Source organism: Chelonia mydas, chromosome 2 (assembly GCF_015237465.2).
Source record: "Chelonia mydas isolate rCheMyd1 chromosome 2, rCheMyd1.pri.v2, whole genome shotgun sequence".
Taxonomy (NCBI): domain Eukaryota; kingdom Metazoa; phylum Chordata; order Testudines; family Cheloniidae; genus Chelonia; species Chelonia mydas.
The window spans coordinates 216,977,706-217,002,108 of record NC_057850.1 but is presented as its reverse complement, the minus strand read 5'-3'; the positions used below and the strand labels follow the sequence as shown (position 1 = coordinate 217,002,108).

The 24,403-nt window shown below is 41.4% G+C and overlaps 2 protein-coding genes across 8 annotated transcripts in view; one reads left to right on the top strand and one right to left on the bottom strand.

The window, feature by feature from the left end:
* LOC122464737 overlaps positions 1–24,403 on the top strand; it is a 25,048-nt gene extending 645 nt beyond the window's left edge. The window contains exons 2-5 of one of the 3 annotated variants that reach the window (XR_006289049.1): positions 840–970; positions 21,279–21,357; positions 23,385–23,551; positions 24,349–24,403. Coding sequence is in view for 1 of the 3 variants with exons in the window: in XM_043541207.1 (XP_043397142.1) it covers positions 840–886 (47 nt within the window). In the remaining 2 variants the exon portion in view is untranslated. Of the gene's footprint in view, positions 1–839; positions 1,036–4,116; positions 4,341–5,245; positions 5,333–21,278; positions 21,358–23,384; positions 23,552–24,348 lie in introns of those variants that run through there. The other 2 variants (XR_006289050.1, XM_043541207.1) reach the window with 2 other exon arrangements.
* The window catches only part of CDK6 (cyclin dependent kinase 6), a 198,353-nt gene continuing 182,526 nt past the window's right edge, over positions 8,577–24,403 (bottom strand). For all 5 annotated transcript variants that reach the window (XM_027822721.3, XM_043541202.1, XM_037890689.2 and 2 more), the window contains one exon: positions 8,577–23,937. In XM_027822721.3, the coding sequence (XP_027678522.1) occupies positions 23,791–23,937 (147 nt within the window). In that variant the 3' untranslated portion in view covers positions 8,577–23,790. The remainder of the gene's footprint in view (positions 23,938–24,403) is intronic.

The window sequence follows — 24,403 nt, the reverse complement described above, 5'->3', positions numbered from 1 at the left end:
TAAAGAGCAGTAAACCTTCCTTCAGTATCAGGTAGTCTGGTTTAAATGATCATTAAAAATAGAATCGTAAAATACCCAGAGGAATGTGATGTGACAGGGACAAACCAGTGTGCTTTCTACAGAACAAAAGCCTGCTTCTCCAGCTTAGTCGTCTTTGAGCAAATCAACAAAATAGTGGCTAAAGGAGAATCCGATGTCACATTCAGACTTTCAAAAAAGTCCTTGACAGTGGCTATTAAGTGGCAAGAGGCTAGTAAGAAAAGTAGGGCAATGTTGTCACTGCAAAAAAAGGCTGTGTTTTTTATACTGAAACAGCTGACTCAAGATAGCTATCTTACAGTGGAGACAACACATTTGTCCTTGATGTAGCTAGTCAGGCGGTATAGGGTTGGGGTAAAAACATACCATTTTTAGTGAAGGCATAGGCTAAGAAATCAGGACATGAGAGGTTAAATTCTGTCATGGATTAGGAGCTCACATAAAGGTGTATCTACACTAGGAAAAATGGTGTTTTCTTACCACGGTTAGCTAATACTTGGTAACTCATGATAAAATGCTAACAAAAACAAGGAAGTTTGTAGTTTTCAAGTGTATTAGAAGGTGGAGATAAACACTGGAGGGAGAGCCTAGGATTTACCTCAACCTACTAATATGTGTTAAAATCTAAACTGCCCTGTCTTCACTGTGATTTTACCATGGGTATTAGATAACACAATAAGAACACACTCGCCACCCCCCCCTCCTACCCCGCACTTGAAGACAAGGCCTAAAAGGTAGAAAACTGAGATTAGGAAAAAATGGTCAATTTTTAACATAATGTTCCCAAATTTCCTTACTAGAATTGGTGATGTTGAACATACTTATCAGTAGCTGGGAAAGGAAGTGAAGAGTGAGATCGCAACCCCTGCAGAAAATATAGAATTGTTCACTTTTGACAAGACTAGAGAAGATTGTGAAGAACTTCAGCGAGGTGTAATAAAGGCAGGTGAATACACACCACAATGGCAAATGAAATACATTATTGAGAAATGCAAGGTAATGTGTACTGTAAGGAAAAAATGTTAACTACTCCTACACATTGCTGTGTTCTAAACCATCGTCACTTTAGAAAAAGATACCATTCTGGGTGTCTCAAAACCTCTGCTCAACGTACAGCAGTGTGTTTAAAAAACCAAAACCAAACAATATTAGGATATATAGAGAATGGGATGGAGAATAATACAGAAAATATGTCTTTATATAGAACAATGATATACCCTTACCTAGAATACTTTGTTCAGATCTGGTTACTCTATCTCAGTGGTTCTCAAACTTTTTTTTTTCGCTGATGGCCTTGGTGGACCACTTAAAGTCGGAGAACACTTCAGTCTCTCTGGTCACTTGATTACAGACCTAAAAGTTGCAATTCTTCAACAAAAAAAACTTCAAAAACAGACTCCAATGAGAGACTGCTGAATTGAAATTAATTTGCAAACTGGACACCATTACAGTAGGCTTGAATAAAGACTGGGAGTGGATGTGTCGTGACACAAAGTAAAACTGTTTCCCCATGTTTATTTCCCCCCGCTACTGTTCCTCATATGCTCTTGTCAACTGCTGGAAATGGCCCACCTTGATTATCACTACAAAAGGTTTTTTTTCTTTCCTGCTGGTAATAGCTCACCCTACCTGATCACTCTCGTTACAGTGTGTATGGTAACACCCATTGTTTCATGTTCTCTGTGTATATAAAATCTCCCCACTGTATTTTCCACTGCATGCAGCCGATGAAGTGAGCTGTAGCTCATGAAAACTTATGCTCAGATAAATTTGTTAGTCTCTAAGGTGCCACAAGTACTCCTTTTCTTTTTGTGGATACAGACTAACACGGCTGCTACTCTGAAACCTTTCCAAATGTTGTTTATACTGTTAGCTAACTATTGTAAAGCGCTTTGGATAAAAGCGCTATATAAAAATAGCAATAATTAAAGTTTTTTTTCTACAAATAAAAGTACACAACTCATATTTTAATATCAATAGTCTAACTTTTTTAATACGATGGATGTGCCCTTTCTCCCCCGCTGCAGCAGCCACCGAGCTGGAGCTGGGAAGGAGCCGGAGGGGGTCTCTCCCCCACCACAGCAGCCACAGAGCTGAGGCTGGGGAGGAGGGCTGTCTCTCCCTGGCAGACGCAGCCCTGGAGCTGGGGAAAGTCGCTTCTTTCTCTGGCAACCACAGCCCTGCACGTCCCAAATTCCCTCCACCCACTCTTCCCATCCCACTGCTCCCTCCCACCTACCCGCTATATCCCCTAAGGCCACCACCTCACCCTACATGTGCGTCTTTTCCAGGGTCCAGGCACCTAATTAGTGGAGCCACGTAGGTGTGTGGCTGCCCAGCCACACACCTTAGAGGGAACTATCCCCGGATCACCTGAATGGAGCTCTGGTCCGCGGACCACAGCTTTAGAACCTCTGCTCTATCTTAACCCGGTTATAATAGAAATTAAGGGCATTCAGAAATGGATGGTGAAAATGATTACAGGAAAGACTTCCATGAAAAGAGATGGAAAAATTTGGATTGTTTAGAGAAGAGAGAAAACTTCCTCTATAAACTTGTTATTCCATAATTGCCCATTATGGGGTTTCTTGAACCTTCTTTTGCAGCATCTGGTACTGGCTAATGTAAGAGATAGGACCACAAGACAGTCCACTGGTCTGATCCAGTATGACAATTCTGATATTCCTATATTCTACCTACCAAAAATTTCCCCTTCAGTTTCACTTGGCTACAGTATTCTTAATTAATTCTTGCCGTAAATTGTTATGTAATTTTTCCGTTCTGCTAAAAGAGCTGCTGTGTGCCACCCCACAAATGGCTGTTTCAATAGTATGCAAAATTATTCTTGTGTAAACGGGCTGTGATACAGCTTTATCTTGTTTCAGAGCTGTAGCTCTGTTAGTCTGTATCAGCAAAAAACAAGGAGGAGTTATTGTGGCACTTTAGAGACTAACAAATTTATTTGGGCATAAGCTTTCGTGGGCATCTGATGAAGTGGGTTTTAGCCCACGAAAGCTTATGCCCAAATAAATTTGTTAGGCTTTACCTTGGATTTTTGTGTGAGGATCAGGTCATAGTTCGTAAAAACCTTCCTTTTTTGAAATGGGACAGGCTATTGAGAAGATTTTGCCAAAGCAGCTCTAGTATTAGATAGAGTTCTCAGATTTTCTTGACCCTTTCAGTTCGATTTTAGACTTGAGCGTAAGTCAGACTGCATTGGTCTTGGTCAGTGCTTTCCTTCTGACTATGGACATAAACCAACCACACTGACTCTTTTTGCCTTTCGAACCATTGGCCATGAAGTATTGCTGAAGTAATTGCAGACCTTACTATTGATGAGTTGTGTCATACTGAATTGGCTCTATTTCTTTTCTTCTTAGAGGGCACAGAGAATGCTGATAGGCAATTATTCAGTTGCTCCCAGGGTTCTCTTATGTGGCATGCTGTCTTGTCAGTCTTTCTGCTCTGTCTGTGTGGGAGGCTGCAAGGGGCGATCAATGGGAATTAGGTGAAATTAAATGAAAATCCGTGGGAGTTACATGCCTAGACTCTTTTGTAAATCTGACAATGTGCCTATCTACATCTTTAGGTACCTGAGTACCTTTGTAAATCTGTCCCTTAGTTTCTCTGTGTCTGAGTTTCACATCTGTAGAACAGGAATAATAGCACTTCTCTACCTCACAGTGGTGTAAGGAGGATAAATGCATTAATAACTGTGAGATGCTCGTATACTGTGGTGATGAGAACCTAAGCTAGATAGTGAACCCAGGCAGTAATATATTTCAGTGTCTGGCTGAGATTGTGCTGAGGAATAGTTGGTTGAGGCTTGATCTGCTTAAGGCAGGAATGATGCTGGTTCGCTGGGGAAAACAACCAGAGGAGGTGACATCAGTTACTTCAGTCAAGGTTGTTTTTTTGTTGTTGTTGATAAGGTTTGTAGCATGGTTATCAGACCAGACCCTCAGCTGATTCGCAGATAATAGCAGTAACCAACATTCCTTTTTTCATCTGTTTGGTGAGGTGGTTCCTTTCAGATATGGCCCTCACCAAAGTTATACATGCCTTTGTAATCTTCAGGGTGAACTACTGCAATGTGCTCTACTTGGCGTATGCTTATAAACCACTTGGAAAGTCAGCTAGTGAAGGATGTGCCTGCTGTTTTATTTGATGGTATGTCATGTATGGAGGTTATTATATCTGTGCTTTGTAGTCTTCAGTGGGTCCCTGCTGATTTCTGGGTGCAATGCAAGATTTTGGTTTTGATCTGGAAAGCCTTGTGGTCCTGGTTATCTAAGTAACCACCTCTTATTTAGGTTTCAGAGTAGCAGCCATGTTAGTCTGTATTCGCAAAAAGAAAAGGAGTACTTGTGGCACCTTAGAGACTAACTAATAAATTTGTTAGTCTCTAAAGTGCCACAAGTCCTCCTTTTCTTTTTACCTCTTATTTAGTGCTCTAATGCAGAAGTTGAGATTTGCTGGGATGCTTGAACTTACACTTCCTAGATTTTTAGGTGTGGTGACTGGTTTCAGGGCCTCTCAGTTGATTCTGGAATTTGCTTCGACCCCTGCTCAAAAGAGCCTGTATTTATTTACATTAGGGCAAGCTACAAAGTATCTCTCCCTCTCTAATAGAATGAGAGCGAAAAAGTTGAAAAAAGGTAGCATTCTGGATTGATGGACAGAAGTTTTTTAGTTTGACATCGTATCAATCTAGGACTGAATTAAAGTATGTAATATAACTTTTTGCTTATATGTCTAGAACAGTGGTTCCCAAACTTGTTCCGCTGCTTGTGCAGGGAAAGCCCCTGGCGGGCCGGGCCGATTTGTTTACCTGCCGCGTCCGCAGGTTTGGCCGATCACGGCTCCCAGTGGCTGCGGTTCTCTGCTCCAGGTCAATGGGAGCTGCTTGAAGTGGCGCGAGCCGCGAGACATACTGGCCGCCGCTTCCAGCAGCTCCCATTGGCCTGGAGCAGCGAACCGCTGCCACTGGGAGCCACGATCGGCTGAACCTGCGGACGCGGCAGGTAAACAACCCGGCCCGGCCCGCCAGGGGCTTTCCCTGCACAAGCGGCGGAACAAGTTTGGGAACCACTGGTGTAGAAGTTCTGATAGGCATGTTATACATTGAAAAATAAATCAGTAAAGAACTTTCAGATCCTCCAACAATGAAGTGTGCTAATAATAAGTGTAATTCCTCCCATCCAAGGACCCCACAGCACTTCACTGCAGCATTGTTCTAGCACTTGGCAGCCAGAAAGTGAAAATAAAGACTGACTGAACGTATAAAGAAAAAAGTGGAACTGAGTACTTAGTTTTCTGAATGAAAGGTAAGTTAAATGTAATGTTTCAGTTGTAATAATCTGTGTTATAAGTAACGCAGATAGCGCATTTTGTTATATAGAAAAGTATACTTTAAACATGACGACATCCATTTTACTGATGGCCAACTAGCTATCCTTCAGTGATACCCAGAAAATGCCGTGCGGTTAGAATGGCATGAAATTATCCCATTACTAAGCAGTTAGATTGTGAAATATTCCATGTAGTTATATATCTACCTGTAATAAAAGGTTTCTTTGATCACTGTGACAGCCTTATTTGAAGTTTATTTAATTTTAACAGGCATGAGTCCCCCAGAATTCTAGTTCTACTTTCTGTTAATGTCACTGGGTTATTAATCAATTTACCCTGGTAAGTCTGGTTGTTTTTTCAGTTTTAACAATTCTGGCAGAGATATACTTAAAGGATGCAATTAGAGCCCTCAATGGTGTCTCTGTATTGTGGGATAGATGCAAGAGCAGTGTCCACACAAGTGGCCAAAAGAGGCCAGAATGTAGGGTATAGCTGGAGGTAGGATAAGAGTGGGGCCATTGCATCCGAAGTTCTGCAGGCAAAGAGACTGGGAATCCCTACAGAGGGTTACAGTAGTTATTTCAGTCCATAAACCTGGTTAACAGATCTTTATTCTATTCTCTTTCTGTTCTGTCAAGGTTCTTTCATCATGCTCATGGCCACAGTATCTGAGCACTTTCCAGTGGTGCAACATGATTAACATTTGTCATGTGTTGTTTGTTCTCTCATCCTCTCCTCAGGGAGCGAAGCATGTGCAGTGGAGTATCTTGTATTGGTAGGGTTTTTTTTAATATTCAGGCTGATATATATATATATATTAGGGCTGTTGATTAATTGCAGTTAACTCACGTGTTGAATTCAAAAATTAATCGCTCTTAAAAAAATTAATCGCAATTAATCTCATTTTAATTGCACTATTAAACAATGGAATACCAATTGAAATTTATTAAATATTTTTGGATGTTTTTGTACATTTTCAAATATATTGATTTAAATGACAACACAGAATACAAAGCGTACAGTGCTCACTTTATATTATTTTTATTACAAATATTTGCACTGTAAAATGATAAACAAGAAATCGTATTTTTCAGTTCACCTCATACAAGTACTGTAATGCAATCTCTTTTTCGTGAAATTGCAATTTACAAATGTAGATTTTTTTTTGTTACATAACTGCGCTCAAAAACAAAACAATGTAAAACTTTAGTGCCTACAAGTCCACTCAGTCCTACTTATTCAGCCAATCGCTAAGACAAACAAGTTTGTTTACATTTACAGGAGATAATGCTGCCCACTTCTTATTTACAATGTCACCTGTAAGTGAGAACAGGCATTCTCATGGCATTTTTGTAGCCGGCATTGCAAGGTATTTACGTGCCAGATATGCTAAACATTCGTATGCCCCTTCATGCTTCGGCCACCATTCCAGAAGACATGCTTCCACGCTGATGATGCTTGTTAAGAAATAATGCCCTAATTAAATTTTGACTGAACTCCTTCAGGAGAATAGTATGTCTCCTTCTCTGTTTACCCGCATTCTGCCATATATTTCATGTTATAGCAGTCTCGGATGTTGACCCAGCACATGTTCTTCGTTTTAAGAACAATTTCGCTGCAGATTTCACAAAACTCAAAGAAGGTACCAATGTGAGATTTCTAAAGATAGCTACAGCACTTGACCCAAGGTTTAAGAATCTGAGGTGCCTTCCAAAATCTGAGAGGGATTAGGTGTGGAAGTCTTAAAAGGTGCTTTCAGAAGTCTTAAAAGAACAACACTCCGATGTGGAAACTACAGAACCCGAATCACCAAAAAAGAAAATCAACCTTCTGCTGGTGGCATCTGACTCAGATGATGAAAATGAACATGCGCCGGTATGCACTGCTTTGGATCATTATCAAGCAGAACCTGTCATCAGCGTGGACGCATGTCCTCTGGAACGGTGGTTGAAGATGAAGGGACATATGAATCTTTAGTGCATCTGGCACGTAAATATCTTGTGACACCAGCTACAACAACGCCTGTTCTCACTTTCAGGTGACATTGTAAACAAGAAGTGGGCAGCATTATCTCCTGCAAATGTAAACAAACTTGTTTGTCTTAGCGATTGGCTGAGTAAGTAGGACTGAGTGGACTTGTAGGCTCTAAAGTTTTACATTGTTTTATTTTTGTAAGTTCAACTTTCATGATAAAGAGATTGCATTACAGTACTTGTATGAGGTGAATTGAAAAATACTATTTCTTTTGGTTTTTACAGCACAAATATTTGTAATAAAAATAAATATAAAGTGAGCACTGTAAACTTTGTGTTCTGTTTTGTAATTTAAATCAATATATTTTAAAATGTAGAAAACATCCACAAATATTTAAATGAACGGTATTCTATTATTAACAGTGTGATTAATCGCGGTTAATATTATAAATCGCTTGACAGCCTATATATATATATATATATATATATGAGAAGGCAAGGTTGAAGGCAAGGCACTTGGAGCAGTAGATAGTAGGAATCCGTGTGAATTCCATTCTCCTCCGCCCATCCACTATTACTTGGGCTTTGAGCAGGGGAAGGCGATTTTCACCCTAGTTTATAAACCTTTATGACTTTAAAGATATTGGTTTGCTTATTTAGACTCACTGGACCCCTGCCAAAAAAATGCTGTACTAGTTTCTCCAAAACAACTCTGTGTATTTAACTTAGTTTAAATGCATAGAAGCAAGTCGATAAGTGATGCAAGTTTGATTTACACCATGAATGGCCTGTAAGTGTTTTGTTCTGTAACCCTTACTCATGTGACCATTTCTTGCTCTGGTGAATTGTCCCATTGATTTCAACAGGATTATATGTGTACGGGTTGGGAGATCTTTAGGAAGATAATTACTTATGTTAGCAAGGGTCGCAGGATTGAGCCATAAGACATTGAAAAAAATCTTTTTAAGAAGGATTGAGAGCCATAGTAGCCACATTATGAAATTATTCTTATGAACTCATGATAAGTAAGGAATAAAGCAGTGCATTAGTGACGGAATGAGACTGATGTAATCAGTAGTTGATAGGAAGTTTGTGTAAGTAACTGTTCATATATACGTGCATGCATATAATGTATGTATATATATATTCACTTTATACTGAATATGTGCTGCCTAGGAAAAGTATTTGCGAGACATAAAAGCTAGAAACCAATCTTGCGAAATGTCTGTATTTAATATACATTTCTGTACATTTGTAGGTGATATAGGCACCGTTTCACATATTTTATGATGAATGAGGAGCACATAGAGAGCATTTAATAGGAATTTTTAGGCACACTGAATAAAAATAATTATGCACCTTTAAAAGAAACAGTAATACACGCACCTTTCATGTTTGTACCCTGATATTAAAATAACAGACTGAATTTCAAGTAGGAAGTGATACAGTGAAATCATGTCCTGTGAATAGATATAAATGATAGTCTATGTAGTATAGTTTGCACCTTAGGTAACTTTTCACCTTGTAAAATACAGTCATACTGAATGTTACGTTAAATGACTTGATCTAGAATACAAGGGGCCAGCTCCTCAACTGGTATAATTTGGGATAGAACCAGAGAAGTCAATGGAACTCTGCTGATTTATACCAATTGAGGATGTGGCTCAGAGCATGGCAAAATAACTTGGAACTACTTTTGATGTTTTTGACTCCACTGAAACCATCTGTATCAGTGCAACTGCATTCAGAATCTGGCCCACTGTTCAAAATAAACCACATAACACCAAAAACAACATTTTTAACAAGGCCTTTTGAAAATGTCACATATCTTGCAGATTTCAGAACCAATACCTTATTACAGTCATATACACACATGCTTAACTTTACACACAAGTCATCCCAGTTATTCTGTTGAGTTCATAAATGTCTGGAGCACTGAGACCTAAATTTCTAATTTTGGTACCTTTTGTACCAACATTGTGCTTATCTCCACATATCCCTATTTCACTAAGACACTTGCTTTTCATTCTTTGTATCAAAAAATAACCCATAGAAAATTTGAGAAAACTAACGTTATTAGGGCTAATTATATCTGGTCACACACTACCATAAGTATAATCTATTTTTGTTTAATTACTAAACTATATTATTTGTATATAAACCTGAGATGCCTGATATTGAAATTTATAGACTTAATGGGCCAAATTCATCCCTGGTATAATTTAACTATAGTCAGTGTAAAGGAGTGAATTAGGCCCATTGATTTAAAATACTTTGAAACCTAGACCCTATTTCATGTAGTTGTATTTCCACAGCAGTCTCTAAGCTTGCTACTTTCATATTTCTCTTTATTTCAACAACCTTACGTAGTTTTGCCTTTTTCCAGAAACACACTCAAACATACAAGAGCAATTTTATCATTGCAAAAACTTATTTTAATCACGAGAAGCCAGGCAAACTCAGGCACTGATATAAGTATCTGTTACTGACTGTTATCTACTATGACTACTGCAAACAAAATAAAGCCAAAATGGCAGCTATGTGAAATGATTTCTAATTTTAATCTTTCAAACGATTTTCCCCCACATTATGCTATATGTACATTTAGCTCTACAATAAAATTTCAAAGTAATTTATGTTTATTCCTTTACATATTAAATCAAACAAACAAACAAACCCTCTAGGCATTTAAAAATACTACATCTGAACAAACAGTTTCTAGTTTCAAAATTCAAATGTACAGTACGCAGCTTATTCAGGAACATTACAATTTATCTATCATTTGCCTCTCTATGAAACTAGCTTTATGTCAATAACTAAAATGACTGCTAAACGTAAATATAAATCTATAAAAGACCCAATGCTTTTCCTGGCAACTACACTTTCACAGGACTAGTGTATTTCAGTTACAGATAATATACTTGAATTATAATAGCAATAATTTATGTTAATGTTGAATAACTTGGATATAAATGTATCCACATTAACAAAGACCCCATTTGCTGGTGTCTGGGTGCTGTTACTAACCATGTGTCCTCACTATTACAATCAGTTATTAACTAAAGGCTTGATCCTGTAACACTTACATGAGTACCTTTACTCATTTGAGTAGTCCCATTCAGTTCAGTGGGACTGCTGAAGTGAATGAAGTTATTCACATGTGTTTGAAGGATCGAATCCTCAGACTGAAGAGTATAGAGCTAGTGAGGAAATACAGATTTACACTACTGTATAGAATTTAAAAGACACACAAGGTAAAGCATATTGTGATGCTTTAAGGAGCTATAATAATATCAACAACATTCCCATAGTATACACTTCAACTTATAAGACATCATTTTGGAAGGTACGATTTTTCATTTATTAGAACATTCAAAGACATTCTGCTTTTAAAGCTGTTCAAAGTAATGTAAGCATTGCATAAAAAAACCAAACAAACCCCACCCAGACCCAGAGTCAGAAACAGAGCATTTACATGAACTGGAACAAAAGGGGCCATAAATACACTAATCTGAAAAGAACTTATAAAGAAATCAGAGGCTGGAAAGGAAATAATCAGTGTGTGCCTCAGGTTGATTTAAGTGCCAAAGTGATACTGTCTCTGTTAAGGAAAAAATAAATGGCAGCTTCATATCTTAACTTTAAGCATAGTTTCTCTGTTTCTTTATTTAAAAAAGAAGTGACTCTAATGCTTGTGAAAGGTGCCCGATTGACAGCCCTGGAGACTGATGTCCTCTTTTAGGCTCTGTTCCAACTGGATCAGGCCCACAAGCCTTCTTAAAAGTGCAGCAATTATGCAAATTTCTTCACTCACCCCCAATCATTGCTCTAAAGGGGTCACCTCCCAGTGGGAGGGTAGATTGGCTTCTAGATCCTGCATCCAGTCTTTGACCTTGGCTGAGTATGACTTCCAGGGCGTTAAGTAGTGCCAGTTGTAATGGTGATTTTGGTGAAACAGACACCTGTCTGCTAAACTCTGGGCTGAGACCTCCAACACATTTCACATTGTCCATAAAACTACTATCAGATGGGAACAGTTTTTAGTCACTGCTGACTTAGTCTGGTTCTGAACTAGTAATCTAGAGCAGCACTTTTCACCTGTTGGTATGCAAAGCAGAAGAGAGCAATGGTGGGAGGATGTCATACCATACCATCTAAGGAAACACCAAAATCACTGGGTTGCTTGGAGCCTGCACAGGGAAAGCAAAAGGCAGCTCATGCCATGCCCTTTTCTCTTGATGCCTCTGCCTTGCCCCCCTTTAGCTCTTTATTCCAATCACAATGGAACTCCTCACTTCAGTGGAGCTGAGCATTGGGCAGGGAGATGACTCCGTACCAAAAGCTCATCATCCCTCCCTCTCTTACAGACAGCAAGTCCCTGAAGCCATCTCATTAAACCCAAACCTCAGAAACCCCTTGCCAGCACCCAAACTCAGACATGCTTTTTGCTGTGTAATTGCAAAGGGTTGTAGGATTCGGTGTGGCATTGCAAGAAACCATGTATGGATTTTGAGTCTCAGCTAGGAAAAGGTTGAGAACCACTGACCCAGAGGCTCTGTATCTTAATACCGTTCTCCAGAGCTGATCATTTTGTGTTTTTCCCCTGGACTCAGATTTCTCATTCACCATGGATCACTCTTGCTCTTAAGACTGCTCTAACTTCTGCTGGTGGACAGCAGTGCTCAAGGAGCCACTTTGCTGGCCAGAATCACCCTCTCTTCATCCCCAATCTACTCCAGAAAGGAGAGCGGTGTAAGGCTGGAATAGCCAGCCCTACAGCTATTGAAGATTCCTCTACAATAGGGAAATCATCATTTACTGCATTAAGGCATCTAAAAGCAGTGCAAAGGAGCCTCTGAAAGGGCCAAAGATCTGGCCTGCTGTGTTTAGTGAGTGATCTGCTGAATCAAGAGGTACTTGTTTTGGTCAATGAAATACATTTTGTTCATTCCAGCATATTCAGACCTATAATCTCCCACTCTTTGCTTGTGTATCATATGAACACAAGCAGCAAGAGACGTGAAGGTAACAATGGTTTACTGGGGCACAAGTGGTATAATTGGGATTGGGAGCATCAACCAGAGTAAATGTCAGGGTGTGAAACTGACTGTTTTTGATGCACTGTGAACAGATGGTGCCTCTTTTGGCACTGAATGTCATTTAAAGTGCACATTTGATATTGAACCTTTGCTCTTCCCAAGGCTCTCCTCCCACAGAAAGCTGTATGAATGGGGCAAGATCAATGACAAAACATGCAGGGCAGGAGGGAGCTGCATGGCATGCGTTCATCTGATTAAACTGTGACTTGGATGCGGGGGGTGGCGGGGGTGGTCCTTGACTGGAAAGCTCTTTGGAAATGACCTATCTTAGCCAGATTGATAGTGGAAAGTATAAATCAGAGCAAATACATGTAGAAGTACTGTAGGAGCTGGGGAGAAGGGGGGATTAAGATTATTCTTGGGATCTGCAGCACAGAGGTGGAGTGGGCCCTGACACAGCAGTGAGCAGCAGGATGCAAATCATACATCTGATTGCTGGCTGGCCATGTGCTGGCAGTGTGGAGATGCATCTTGAGTCTGGATTCAAGTTGTGTCAGGACATTAGCCAAGGTAAAACAGGCAGGGATGTACCAGGCAGGGAGTCAAGTTTCTCCTACTTGGACAGAGTGGGGCACATGCTGCCTGCTCAGATACTATAGGGATGTGCGCTGTAAAGTATCTGAGTAAAACAGAGAATGCTGATGGCTATTTGTGGTGTGGAGTGTGGAAATTATTTGGGGAGGGAAGGGCTCTATTTCAGAGGGATTTTTGACTAAGGACTGCACATTTGACCCTATAGCTGTTGACACCAGTATGTGGATATATTTTACACATTTCTCTGACATGGAAGTAAAGAGCAACATTAATAAAAGTCATTGAAAAGGGGCGGGGGGAGATAAATATTCTGAGGCTGCAAATAGAAATGGTGTGAACAAAGAAAGCCCTTTAAAATCTTTCATATTTTACTATACTAATCCCCAGTTCCTAATGAGGAAAAACAATGGCACAAATCAGTGATGTTCCTGCAAATCAGGGACACTTACAAATCCACATGCAAAATAACAGACCATCCATCGTTGCACCAGCAGTGATGCAAAGGTGGTTAAACTCACTCTAGCTTTTAAGGTGCTGTAGTTCCGAATTCTGAAGTAGCAGCATGTCAGATACAGGGTACAACTATGAGTAATAAATACCATCTAATAAAAGATGTTTCTGTGGAAGTCCTAGTAGTTTCTCCAAATGGAGCAAATGGGACAGACATATTTTGTGAATTTCATCCTGCAAATGTTATTTCACAATCCAGTGTGTTTCAGGGACAAATCCTACCCCCCACCTCCATGTCATGGAAATCCTGACAGGCAGCAGAACCAATAAAGTTCTGCTGCACAAGGGGAGGCAGGATTTTGAGAGCCCGCTGCAAAGGGCTCCTTGGTAAGACACAGAGAGTGTGATTGGCTGGGAGACCTGTGACTATGTCGATGAAGTGAACACCATTGAGAGGCTGCTCTGCAGCCTAGGAGGAGGTGTCCATTCCCTGACACCACTGAATGTGCCCCCTTGTCTGTCCGTCCCCCGTAGCCCCCCTCCCCCGCCTGTGCCAAGCCTATTTACTCATAATTAGTGCAGGGACCAAAATTAGGCCCTTAGTCTCAGTTTCTGCCCACTCTTCTGGACACAGCCCCTGAACCACTACACAGCCCCTCATCCTCCTCTCTTGCCGACAGGGTGGCAACTAGGTTCACAGAGTGAACTCTAGTTCTTACGCTGACATACCAGCTATGGAGGCTCCATTCCTGCTGTTTGGCATGTGGGGGATTCCTCCTCCCCTTCCTCCTGCTCCAGGCCCTGCTGCGATACCTAGGCTGGGCACTGTGCAGAGGGTCTGGGATAAGGCTCAATCCTGCAAAGTGCTGAGCACTCTGGGCCACTCCAGCAAAGCACGTGTTTAATGTCAAGCACTTGAGGTGTCCATTGAAATCAACGGACTACTCAAGTGCTTGATGTTAAACACATGTTGCTCGATTGGCCCAGAGTGCTCAGCTCTTTGCAGGATCGAGCACCTAACATACTAAAGCATTTAACACCATTTGTTATCCTTTTGGCATGCAGTGAAAGCAATTTCCTTGCACTTACTGCTGCACATTCTGCATTTTTTATTGCAACTGACACTGGGAGTTACAATGACTCACAAGGGTAACTTTACCTGTTTTCTCCTCTCCTTTCAGTGAAACCGTATGGATTGTTTTACTTCTAATCAGTAGGGCCCTACGAAATTCACAGTCCATTTTAGTCAATGTCGTGGTCATAGGATTTAAAAAATTGTAAATTTAATGATTCCAGATATTTAAATCTGAAATTTCATGGTGTTGTAACGGTAGGGTTCCTGACCTAAAAAGGGCCTGTAGGGAGGGTTGCAAGGTTATTGTAGGGGGGTTGTGGTATTGCTACCTTTACTTCTGTGCTTCTGCCTTCAGAGCTGAGCCCTCAGCCAGCAGCCGCCACTCTCCGGCTGCCCAGCCCTGAAGGCAGCAGCGTAGAAGTAAGGGTGGCATGGTATGGTATTGCCACCCTTACTTTTGTGCTGCCGCTGGTGGGGTGCTGCCTTCAGAGCTGGGCATTTGGCCAGCAGCTGCTGCTCTCTGGCCACCCCTCCCTGAAGGCAGCGCAGAACTAAGGGTAGGAATACTGTGACCCCCTACAAAAACCTTGTGACACCCCCGACAACCTCCTTTTCGGTCGGGACCCCCAGTTTGAGAAACCGTAGACTCCCCTGTGAAATCAGTATAGTATAGGGTAAAAGTACGCAAAAGACCAGATTTCAAGGTCTGTGATGCATTTTTCACGGCTGTGATTTTGGAAGGGCCCTACTAATCAGCGTTAAAATGCTATTTAGAATTAATTTATGCCTAGATTCAGTTCCTCCATAAAACTTTCTGTGAACATATCAACTCTTCAGGCTCATGTAAAAATACACTCCTCCTTTCTTAATCCAACATCATTTTCCAAAAAGCAGTTTATAATCCCATTTCTCATTTTAGCTAAAACCATATTTTTAAAAGCAGGCAACATCTTTTCTCTAACATCTCTCATAAACAAAAATTTGCTCTACGATAATCAATCAATATCAAGGTATCCGTATAAGAGACTATGTCTGCCTTCCTTAGGCATCCAAAGTCCCATTGATTTCAGTGTGCCCATGGAAGACAGGATCAAACCCTTCATGTATTTTCTAACATAGATAAAACATTTTATCTGAAGTGGAAAAAACAGTGATATTAGAGAGAGAGAGAGTGAGAGACAGGCACAAATGTTGTTGTCTATTAGTTTTGCTGCACAATACTTTTAACGATGGATGGGAATGTCCTTTGCTATTCATAAATGTGCAATACAATCCACTGCAAAGGTTTTATTGATATATAACAATGATTCTCAAACTTTTGTACTGGTGACCCCTTTCACATAGTAAGCCTCTGAGTGAGACCCCCCTTTATAAATTAAAAACACTTTTTTATATATTTAACCATTATAAATGCTGGAGGCAAAGCCAGGTTTGGGGTCGAGGCTGTCACTTGCAACCCCCCATGTAATAACCTCACGACCCCCTAAGGGGTCCCGACCCCCAGTTTGAAAAACCCTGTATATAACATGTCTCAAACACATTACTGAAAGACCTATAAATATGATTTGCTCTCATGTGCGTACTGTAGAAACATTTATGGGACTAAGCCTGCCCCTGTTGAAGTCAATAGCCACTCTTCCATAGAATTCACTCAGAGCAGGCTGTGTCTTCACTATGGGGGCTATAGCAGCATAGCTATAACCCCATAGTATAGATGCAGCTAATACCAATGAAAGGTTTTTTCCCATTGCTGTAGGAACTCCACCTCACCAAGAAACGGTAACTAGGTTGACGGAAGCATTCGTCCAATGACTTAGCTGCGTCTACATCGGGGTTAGGTTGTCATAGCTACAGTGCTCAGGGTGTGGAGTTTTCACACCCCTTATCACTGTAGCTATGTCAACCTAAGTTTTAAGTATAGACCAGGCCTCAGGCATTTATGTCAGGAAAACAAACAAAGGGTCCAACCATATCAGATGCTGAACATTGTCAGCTGCCGTTGAGTATAATGAGAGCTGAGGGGGCATGTAGGTTCTTGCAGGGCCATTTCTGAGATTAGGATCCTATTTGATTCAGTATTAGATTGATGATTATGCTATTTTGGTTCACAAAGCACTGTTTTTTAAAAGGAGAAATTACATTTATGGAAAACATATACAACCTTCAAAGTCTAGGCATGTAAACATTTGTTACTTTTAAAGATAAAGGAATACATTTCTTTAGCTGGTTTTCTGCACGAACTTAATCAGCGAGACAGAATTTCTCAGTGTTTTTATGGTTATTTTATTGTTTATAGTATGCATATATTATTATGCTGTGCATACATTGTCATTTGTATACGACGTATACTAAGCTTTAAACTACAGGTAGCAGTAAACATGACAAAGGTGTGTGTTTGTTAATATATACACACCTTGGGTCATTTTCTCTCTTAGGGCCTGATTCAGCTCTCTTTTAAATCAATGGCAAAACTCCTCCAAATTAATGTGAAGCACTGGGATTTGAGGGTTATCAGCACATTGTAGAATCACACCCATAAATGGGAATTGGATTAATGGCACTAAATAGCAATTTGCAACTGTTGCTTTGCAAAATTTATACAGAGATATAATAAAATAAATAACTCACAGAAATAAGATAATTGTCTGCATGAATAGGATACAAGAATGTCAATAGATATTTAGGCTATTAAAGTTGTGGGCATAATTTTGCATGCCTAAAATTTAATTTGCACAGTAATTGCATGTGCAAAAACAAACTTGCACCCAGTATTTGAGACGCTGTTTCTGAAAATATTTCCCTTAACAAAGGAAGACTGCAACACTCCATATGTTTGGTTTTTAGTATCCTGATTTTAAGCATCCAAGTGGGAAAAAAATTAATAGCTTGCTTATAGTTAATAGTACGTTTCAGCATAGAAAATTTAATTTGCTATGTATTTAAAAAATTAATTCTCAAGTTCCCCCCAAAGTTTAGTAGAACTGTTTTTCTAATACACTGATTTCAAGACAAACTTCTACATATATAAGATCAAGAGTGAAAGTTAGCATCAAGCAGAGATGCTAATGTTGACAAGGACATTCTGAAGGTTTTGCAGGAATTAAATAAATATGCTAGGTTCCCAGCTTTTGACCAATTCAAGCTCTGTCACCTCAAACAATAAGGCAACAAATTAACTCCCAATGGTATAGGGAGGTGCAAACAACACCTCCCTGTGCCAGCCTGGCCCACTGCACCCCAGAAGAGCTTCATCCAGCAGAAGGCAGGTAGCAGTATCTCAGAGTTTTTGCTAGCAGCTGTAATTTTGAGCGGAGGTCAATAGGAATTTGCGGGTGGGGGACACCTAGGGGCTGCCCTAACCAGGTTCCTTTCCCAGCCAGTGACGTGCTGATTAGCTGCAGGCCACTTGACAAACGGAAAGTGACTGGAGCCTTGTGTCCTTGCAACTCGCCTGCATAGACGTCCTGCCATCAGGGACACTCCCACGGGTTCTGTGCTGGAGGAAGCCAGCACAGAACCTCAGTGAATTTGACACAGGCTCTTCAGTCGCCCTGCTCGGTCTATTGAAAGGCCTGGCTGCACCAAAGCAAAACCTGTGAAAATAAGTACACTGGAACATGTAGGTCCTTAAAGGCCAATTCCTGACCTGATTACACCTGCAAAACTCCCAGTGAAGTCAAGAGACGGAGGCTATAAAATAAATATTGGAGTTTTGCCTATATAAAGACTACAGGATCAGGTCCTAAGCCTGATTCTAACTACTCTGTCAGTGAGATTTAGGCAGTGGTGAGCTGGAGCCGGTTCGCACTGGTTCGATAGAACTGGTTGTTAAATTTAGAAGCCCTTTTAGAACTGGTTGTTGGACAACCGGTTCTAAAAGGGCTTCTAAATTTAACCGGCCAAAAGTGGCGCTTTAGGCACTGACTCCATGGGTGCTCCAGCTCTGGAGCACCCAAGGGGAAAATTTGGAAAGTGCAGAGCACCCACCGGCAGCTCCCCACCCCACCCCCGGCCCCAGCTCACCTCCGCTCTGCCTCCGCCTCCTCCCCTAAATACGGTGCCCTGCTCTGCTTCTCCGCCCCCCCAGGCTTCCTGCAAATCAGCTGTTTGCGCGGGAAGCTGGGGCAGGCTGAGAAGCAGGCCACGGCTTCCCACTCAGGCCCAGGAGGCGGAGGTGAGCCGGGGCAGGGGGGGCGTGAGGAGGGCCGCCCGCGCCGCAGCAGGTAACCCGGGGGGAAGGGGGGACGAGCAGGGGAACCGCTCCTCGCCCCAGAGCTCTGCACCCAGCAAATTTTCCCCGTGGGTGCTCGTAAGGCACCACTTTTGATGTGATCAGTGGGGGAGCTCCCCCTGCTCCCCCCCATCTACGCTCCCCTGCCCCTAGGAGCCAGAGGGACCTGCCAGGTGCTTCCTGGAAGCTGCCCCAGGTAAGCACCTCTGGGACTCCCCACCTCACCCCCCGGCAGGTGCCTTTGGCTCTTTAGGGGCAGGGCGGACACCCACTATGGAGGCCCACGAGACCCTCCTGCCCGGTTCTGGGGGCAGTCAGGGGACAGGGGAGGAGTGTGGATGGGGCAGGGCTCCTGGGGGGGCGCACCAAGGAACGTGGGGGGGTTGGATGGGGCAGGAGTCCCGGGGGGCGGGGGTGGGCAATGACCCCCTCGTGGACGGAGGAGGGAACCCGTTGTTAAGATTTTGGCAGCTAATCACTGGATTTAGGCAAAGGGCTTTACTAGAGTTAATAGTTTTGAATCATGGAGAAAAGTACGAAATGAGAAGGATTCACACTTACAGTATATATTGTCTAAATCACATCATAGGCCTGGCAAAAATCCATCCATTCCTGAAACTGTCGCATCAGAAAAACATTAGCAAAGTGGTTCTAAAGAACAGAATTCTCAGAAGAAACATCTGTTTCGTTATTCAAATTCAACTCATACTAGGAACGTAATTAATTTATGTGGTCTTTTCAACCACACCATGTGGTTTATGATTCATCCGATGTGTTTTCAGCTGTGAGTCAGATAAGTGCTCCCGGTTTGCTGGCTACATGACTGGAATGGCATATTTGCTGTTTATTCCACATATTAAAATGGGCACTGTATCTAGCAGCTGAGAGAATTAGCTCTTGTACAGTAAAACATGCTTCTCAAAGACAGTTGGTATATAAGCAGTGCAGAGTAACATGGTATAAAAATTTCTGCTTATTCATACAGAAAACTCAAGTGTAAATTGAGCCTGAGAACCAGGATATGGATAGTGTCCAACAAAACTCCTGCTTGAGCAAAGTATCCACTGTTTATGATCCTGTGAAAGGACGCTATGCATATAGGACCAAATTTTCAAAACCCTGTGAAGGCAGGAATCCTGGTTTGTTGGCGTATTTTGGGGCACAAGCAGGAGACAAGCTTGGATTTTCAAAGGGGGCAGCAGCTGTGTGTGCTGAAAGATAAACAGTTGGGCTTAGAATTTTGACTGGTGCACGCAAGACAAACAAGGTGTCCACAAGCTAGTCATAGTCATAGTGTAGTCAGGTGTAAACTCGGAGGTGCATGAGGAGGTTCTATCTAATCTTCCCTCTCTTGGCTGCTGGGCCAAAAGAGGCAGTAGCAGTGAGGGAAGACGATTTGTGTGGGAGTTGAAAATTGTTGTGTGGTAGGCAGGCATGGTTCCTGGGTGACAGGGAGTCTCATGGGAGATAGCACCAGGCAGCTTTCCTGGATCTGTTTGTGCTGAGGAGGACGAGAGAGAGGCATGGGGAGGCAGAGGGAAGGCCACTGGATCAACCAGTCAGCTCCATCTATTCGCCTTTGGTTTGGCATATCTTGTTCTGGGTGCTTTTAGATGCACAACAGCCATTAGAATATATTAATATAATATTGGCATATGCTAATGACCTGTTACTATATGTCAGTGTGAAATATGTGCAGTCCAACAGGTGCTCAGTTTCTGAAAATTGGTCTCAGGGGGCCACAGAGGGCCAGTAAGGAATCAGCAGAGGAAACAGACACTTTCATAGTACAGAAGCAAATACACCTGCGACTACACTATCCTCGCCTTAGTGGTTTCTTCAGTTGTTGGGTCTGCTTGGCCTGCAGAATCATGCAGGATCCTGTGGGATGATAGCTTTGCACAACATCAAATGACTATAATGTTGGACAGTAGATGGGAGTTGCTCCTTTCCACTGCTCAGAACATCTGGGCATCTACTGTAATGAACACCCTGGCTGGAGGTGCTCCAGAAGATAAAGAACTATTTTTACTTTTTTTAATTTAATTTTTGTTGTTCAATAATTTTTAGCTGTGTTCACCCAAGTCTGCAGCACTCACTCAGGCCAAAGTCAAGGCCAAGTAGGGCTACATGCAAGGGCCCTGTTTACAGTGTATGTGAACAGTTTTCTTCACTGCTGTGGTGATGGCAGGGAAGGAGAGAACTACCTCCCTTTTGAATCCAGTTCCCACATCCCCACCTATCACTACATGCATGACAGTAGTACCCAAGGGACACACACAGTCTGTAGAGGAAATGGGGAATAGCAATCAGCCTTGGAGCGCTGGAGAAAGGCAAACTGCATATTTTTTCCACTGAGGGGGTTTGGGAATGGGGCTTGGACGGGATGGAGCATAACATGGAGTAGATGTATTCTACTCTGTTCTGATTCTCACACTGCATCCTTCAGAGGGATTGCTAGCACCTCTGCACATCAGTTTTTTAGCATGATTTTAAAAACAACTAATGTTTTCCCCCCTTTATAGTGCTTGTAGAGCTGCAGTGTCCAGGAGATAGTCCTCTGGCAGCTGCTAGAGGGTGATGCCAGCTCTGTGCCCTGAAAAAGTATGTACAATAGTGTGGTGCTACATAAAATGTGGAATGTTTTAAAAATTGCTAAATTGTGCAGTGACCTTTTCCCCATTTGTTAATTTTGCAAGGTTGGCCTGGATTTTTTTTTCTGTTTTAAATAACTGTTTTAAAATTATTAATAGAAATTGTGGTTCGTTTAATTGCACTATGATCCACCTTTTTCTAAGGATGTCAAGACCAGCCATGCGGCACCCTCAGCCCTCTCCGGGCTGCAGAAACTAAGACCACGGGGAATGGGGTAGAGACAAGACCCACCGAGTGATATCTCATTTATCCTTGGGTCTAGACACTGAGGGAGAGGGAACAGGGCAGAGCCAAGACCAGCTGAGTGGTGCCTTGGCTACCCACTGGCCTTCAGCCTGGCACGTTGAGCCCCTTGGAAAAGCCTTGTGCTGTGCAAGCGTCCAGACTCTGTACACACATGCCTTGGATGCACTCATCCGGCCTAATTTACAGCCTGCCTGTTCATGCTGTAGATCTTTGACCAGACCCGACAGGTGCCACTGCGCATGTGCAACCGGTCCTTTGACAATTTGGCCTACATAGCGCAGAAGTAATTTAACCCAAGTCTCATTGTTAGGTGTGTAACAGAAAAGGAATGCCTTCACAAAAGGTAGATAAAACCACTCACTATCTTAGCAGCAGCCTAAGTGCTAAACAGCTCAGAGCTAATGGTGAAGTTTGCCACAGAGCCAGTCTGCCACATAACCGAGGAACCTGCCAGGGAGACAGCCACAGGCTCCCATGCCATAGCTGGAAAAATATATATTGCTCAGCGTGGCACTGGTGACCTGCCACTGCCAAGCATGCTGTGAGTGAGGATATGGATACTGGCTCAGTTGCTAGAACAGATGAAACAGAGGCAAGAAAAGTAGGATAGCATACGAAGGACCATCACAGGAGTAAGCAATGGTAGCTGCTATGTATATTATTATTTATATTGCAGTAGTGCCTAATCTACCTTTATAGCAGGGGTTAACTCACTGGGCCAGATGTTCCCTTGAGTTATATCCAGGCAACTGCACTGAAGTTTAGGTTAGGGAAAAGCCTTTACTTTATGGATTTAAAATATTTACTTTTTCCGCACAGTACTAAAAAAATAAAAGTTTCTTTTAAAAATAATGAAAATATATTTTAGTTAAGGTAAAAATACTAAATATAAAAATGTAATGTAATATTTAAAATAACTGCTAAAAAGTTATGTGAATTGTTTTATTATATTGACTTTCAATTATGGCACATTACTGCTAGCAGAGTGAGAAATATGGTGTGCCAATATACCCACATGGTGGGTTAGGAGGGACGCTCATGCATTTCTGCACAGAAAAAAAATCTGCTAGTAAATGAAACATGAATAATGTTCATACACTGTGTTGTATGTGTTGTGTGTTACAGGTAAAGCAGCACAGTATATTCCATCCAATATAGCACATATGCATAAGTGTTCTTCTCCTTAATCAAAGAATTCTCTGCTTCTAAAACAGGAAACATTTTTCTAAGTTACTTTTTGGTTGCTAATAAGTTTGTTACAATGGGAAACCCTGTTTTGATTTTCATCAGCTCTATATACCTCTTTGACCTACAGATTATAAAATTCTGTACTAGATCATGGAACATGTGCTTGCAATTGTTTTGAGAAAGAAATAAAAAGTTAGACTTCATTGACTGATTCAAACAACAATATTTTTGGAGAGTAAAGCGTCTTTAGAGAATAAGTCCCTAAAAGTTTTTTTAACTTATTTTTGCGACATGCACATAAACTCATCTAGTTAATAATTCATTTGTATATTTAAAAAAACTAAAAATTGGTTCAGTTTATCATCATTATTATTTTTATGGACAGTAATGAAATAATAAAATTATTTGTCCGAGTTTTCAACTGGGGAAGCACCTCCGTGTATGTTACCAACAGTAGCTAGACGCATTCATGTACTTATCAATTATTTGTGGGTTGTAGAGATCCAAAATTTCAATGCCATTCTTTTAAATATCACTTTAAGAGATCCCAAAATAACAATTAAAAAATACCAGATGAGGCTTCAGCAGCTAGAGGGAGAGATTGCATCATGTTTTGGCAGTGACTGGAACACTGGCAGCATTCAATGTGAGAAGAATAAAATGGCAGCAAAACTGATCAGCAGCTTCTCTTCATCTGGAGTTTTCCCAGGTAGTTAAACAAAACAGACACAAACACATAAAGCTGCAATGGGAGTAGGTGAAAGCCCTGGCTCTTGCATTGCTTTGATGAAAGTAAACTAGGTTGGTTTCCTTGGAGCACATCACCATCCTGAAGAAGCAGACAGACGTGTAAAACCTCCAAATAATGATCTTCATTAGAACAGCTAGAGACAGTGACCTTTGTCAGCTACACATCTTGCTCATTTGTAGGTTCACCTTCACTCAGCCTTATGATTTATTCACCTCATTGGAGTTTTGGCTGGTTGACATGTGGGAGTCCAGATTCTCCTTGCATTTCTCCAGATCATGGAAATAAGGGTGAGACAGGGCAACATAGGCAGATATCCTCTTGGTGGGATTGAACGCTAAACATTTCTAAAAGGATTAAAATAAGATGGTTTTAGTGTAGTGGTTACGTGTATAATATGCAACTGATATTATAAATAATGCAGATAATATAGATACAAATTAATGAGTGTCATTATATTGATTTATAACTACAATAGCCTGAAGTTCTAGAGCCAGTTCAAGTGCTGCATGGACCTTGCATATTTTCTCAGTCAAAGAGAAGTGGCCAGGCAGCTGAGTCAGACTATATCAATATTACACACAAAAACTACATTAAAAGAACACTAAGATTGCAAAATCAAGCCCTCAAAAATTAGGAAACGTCAGAATTAAGATTCTCTGTGCAAACTTCATTCAGTGCCTTTGTCCATAGGTATTATGATAAAGTATTTAATTACATTATCATATATTTTTCTACATGATCTCTGTCTCATTCAGTGCACAGGATGGACCTGCCCTGGAGATTAATCAGGTTGTGTAGTGAAGGAGGCTG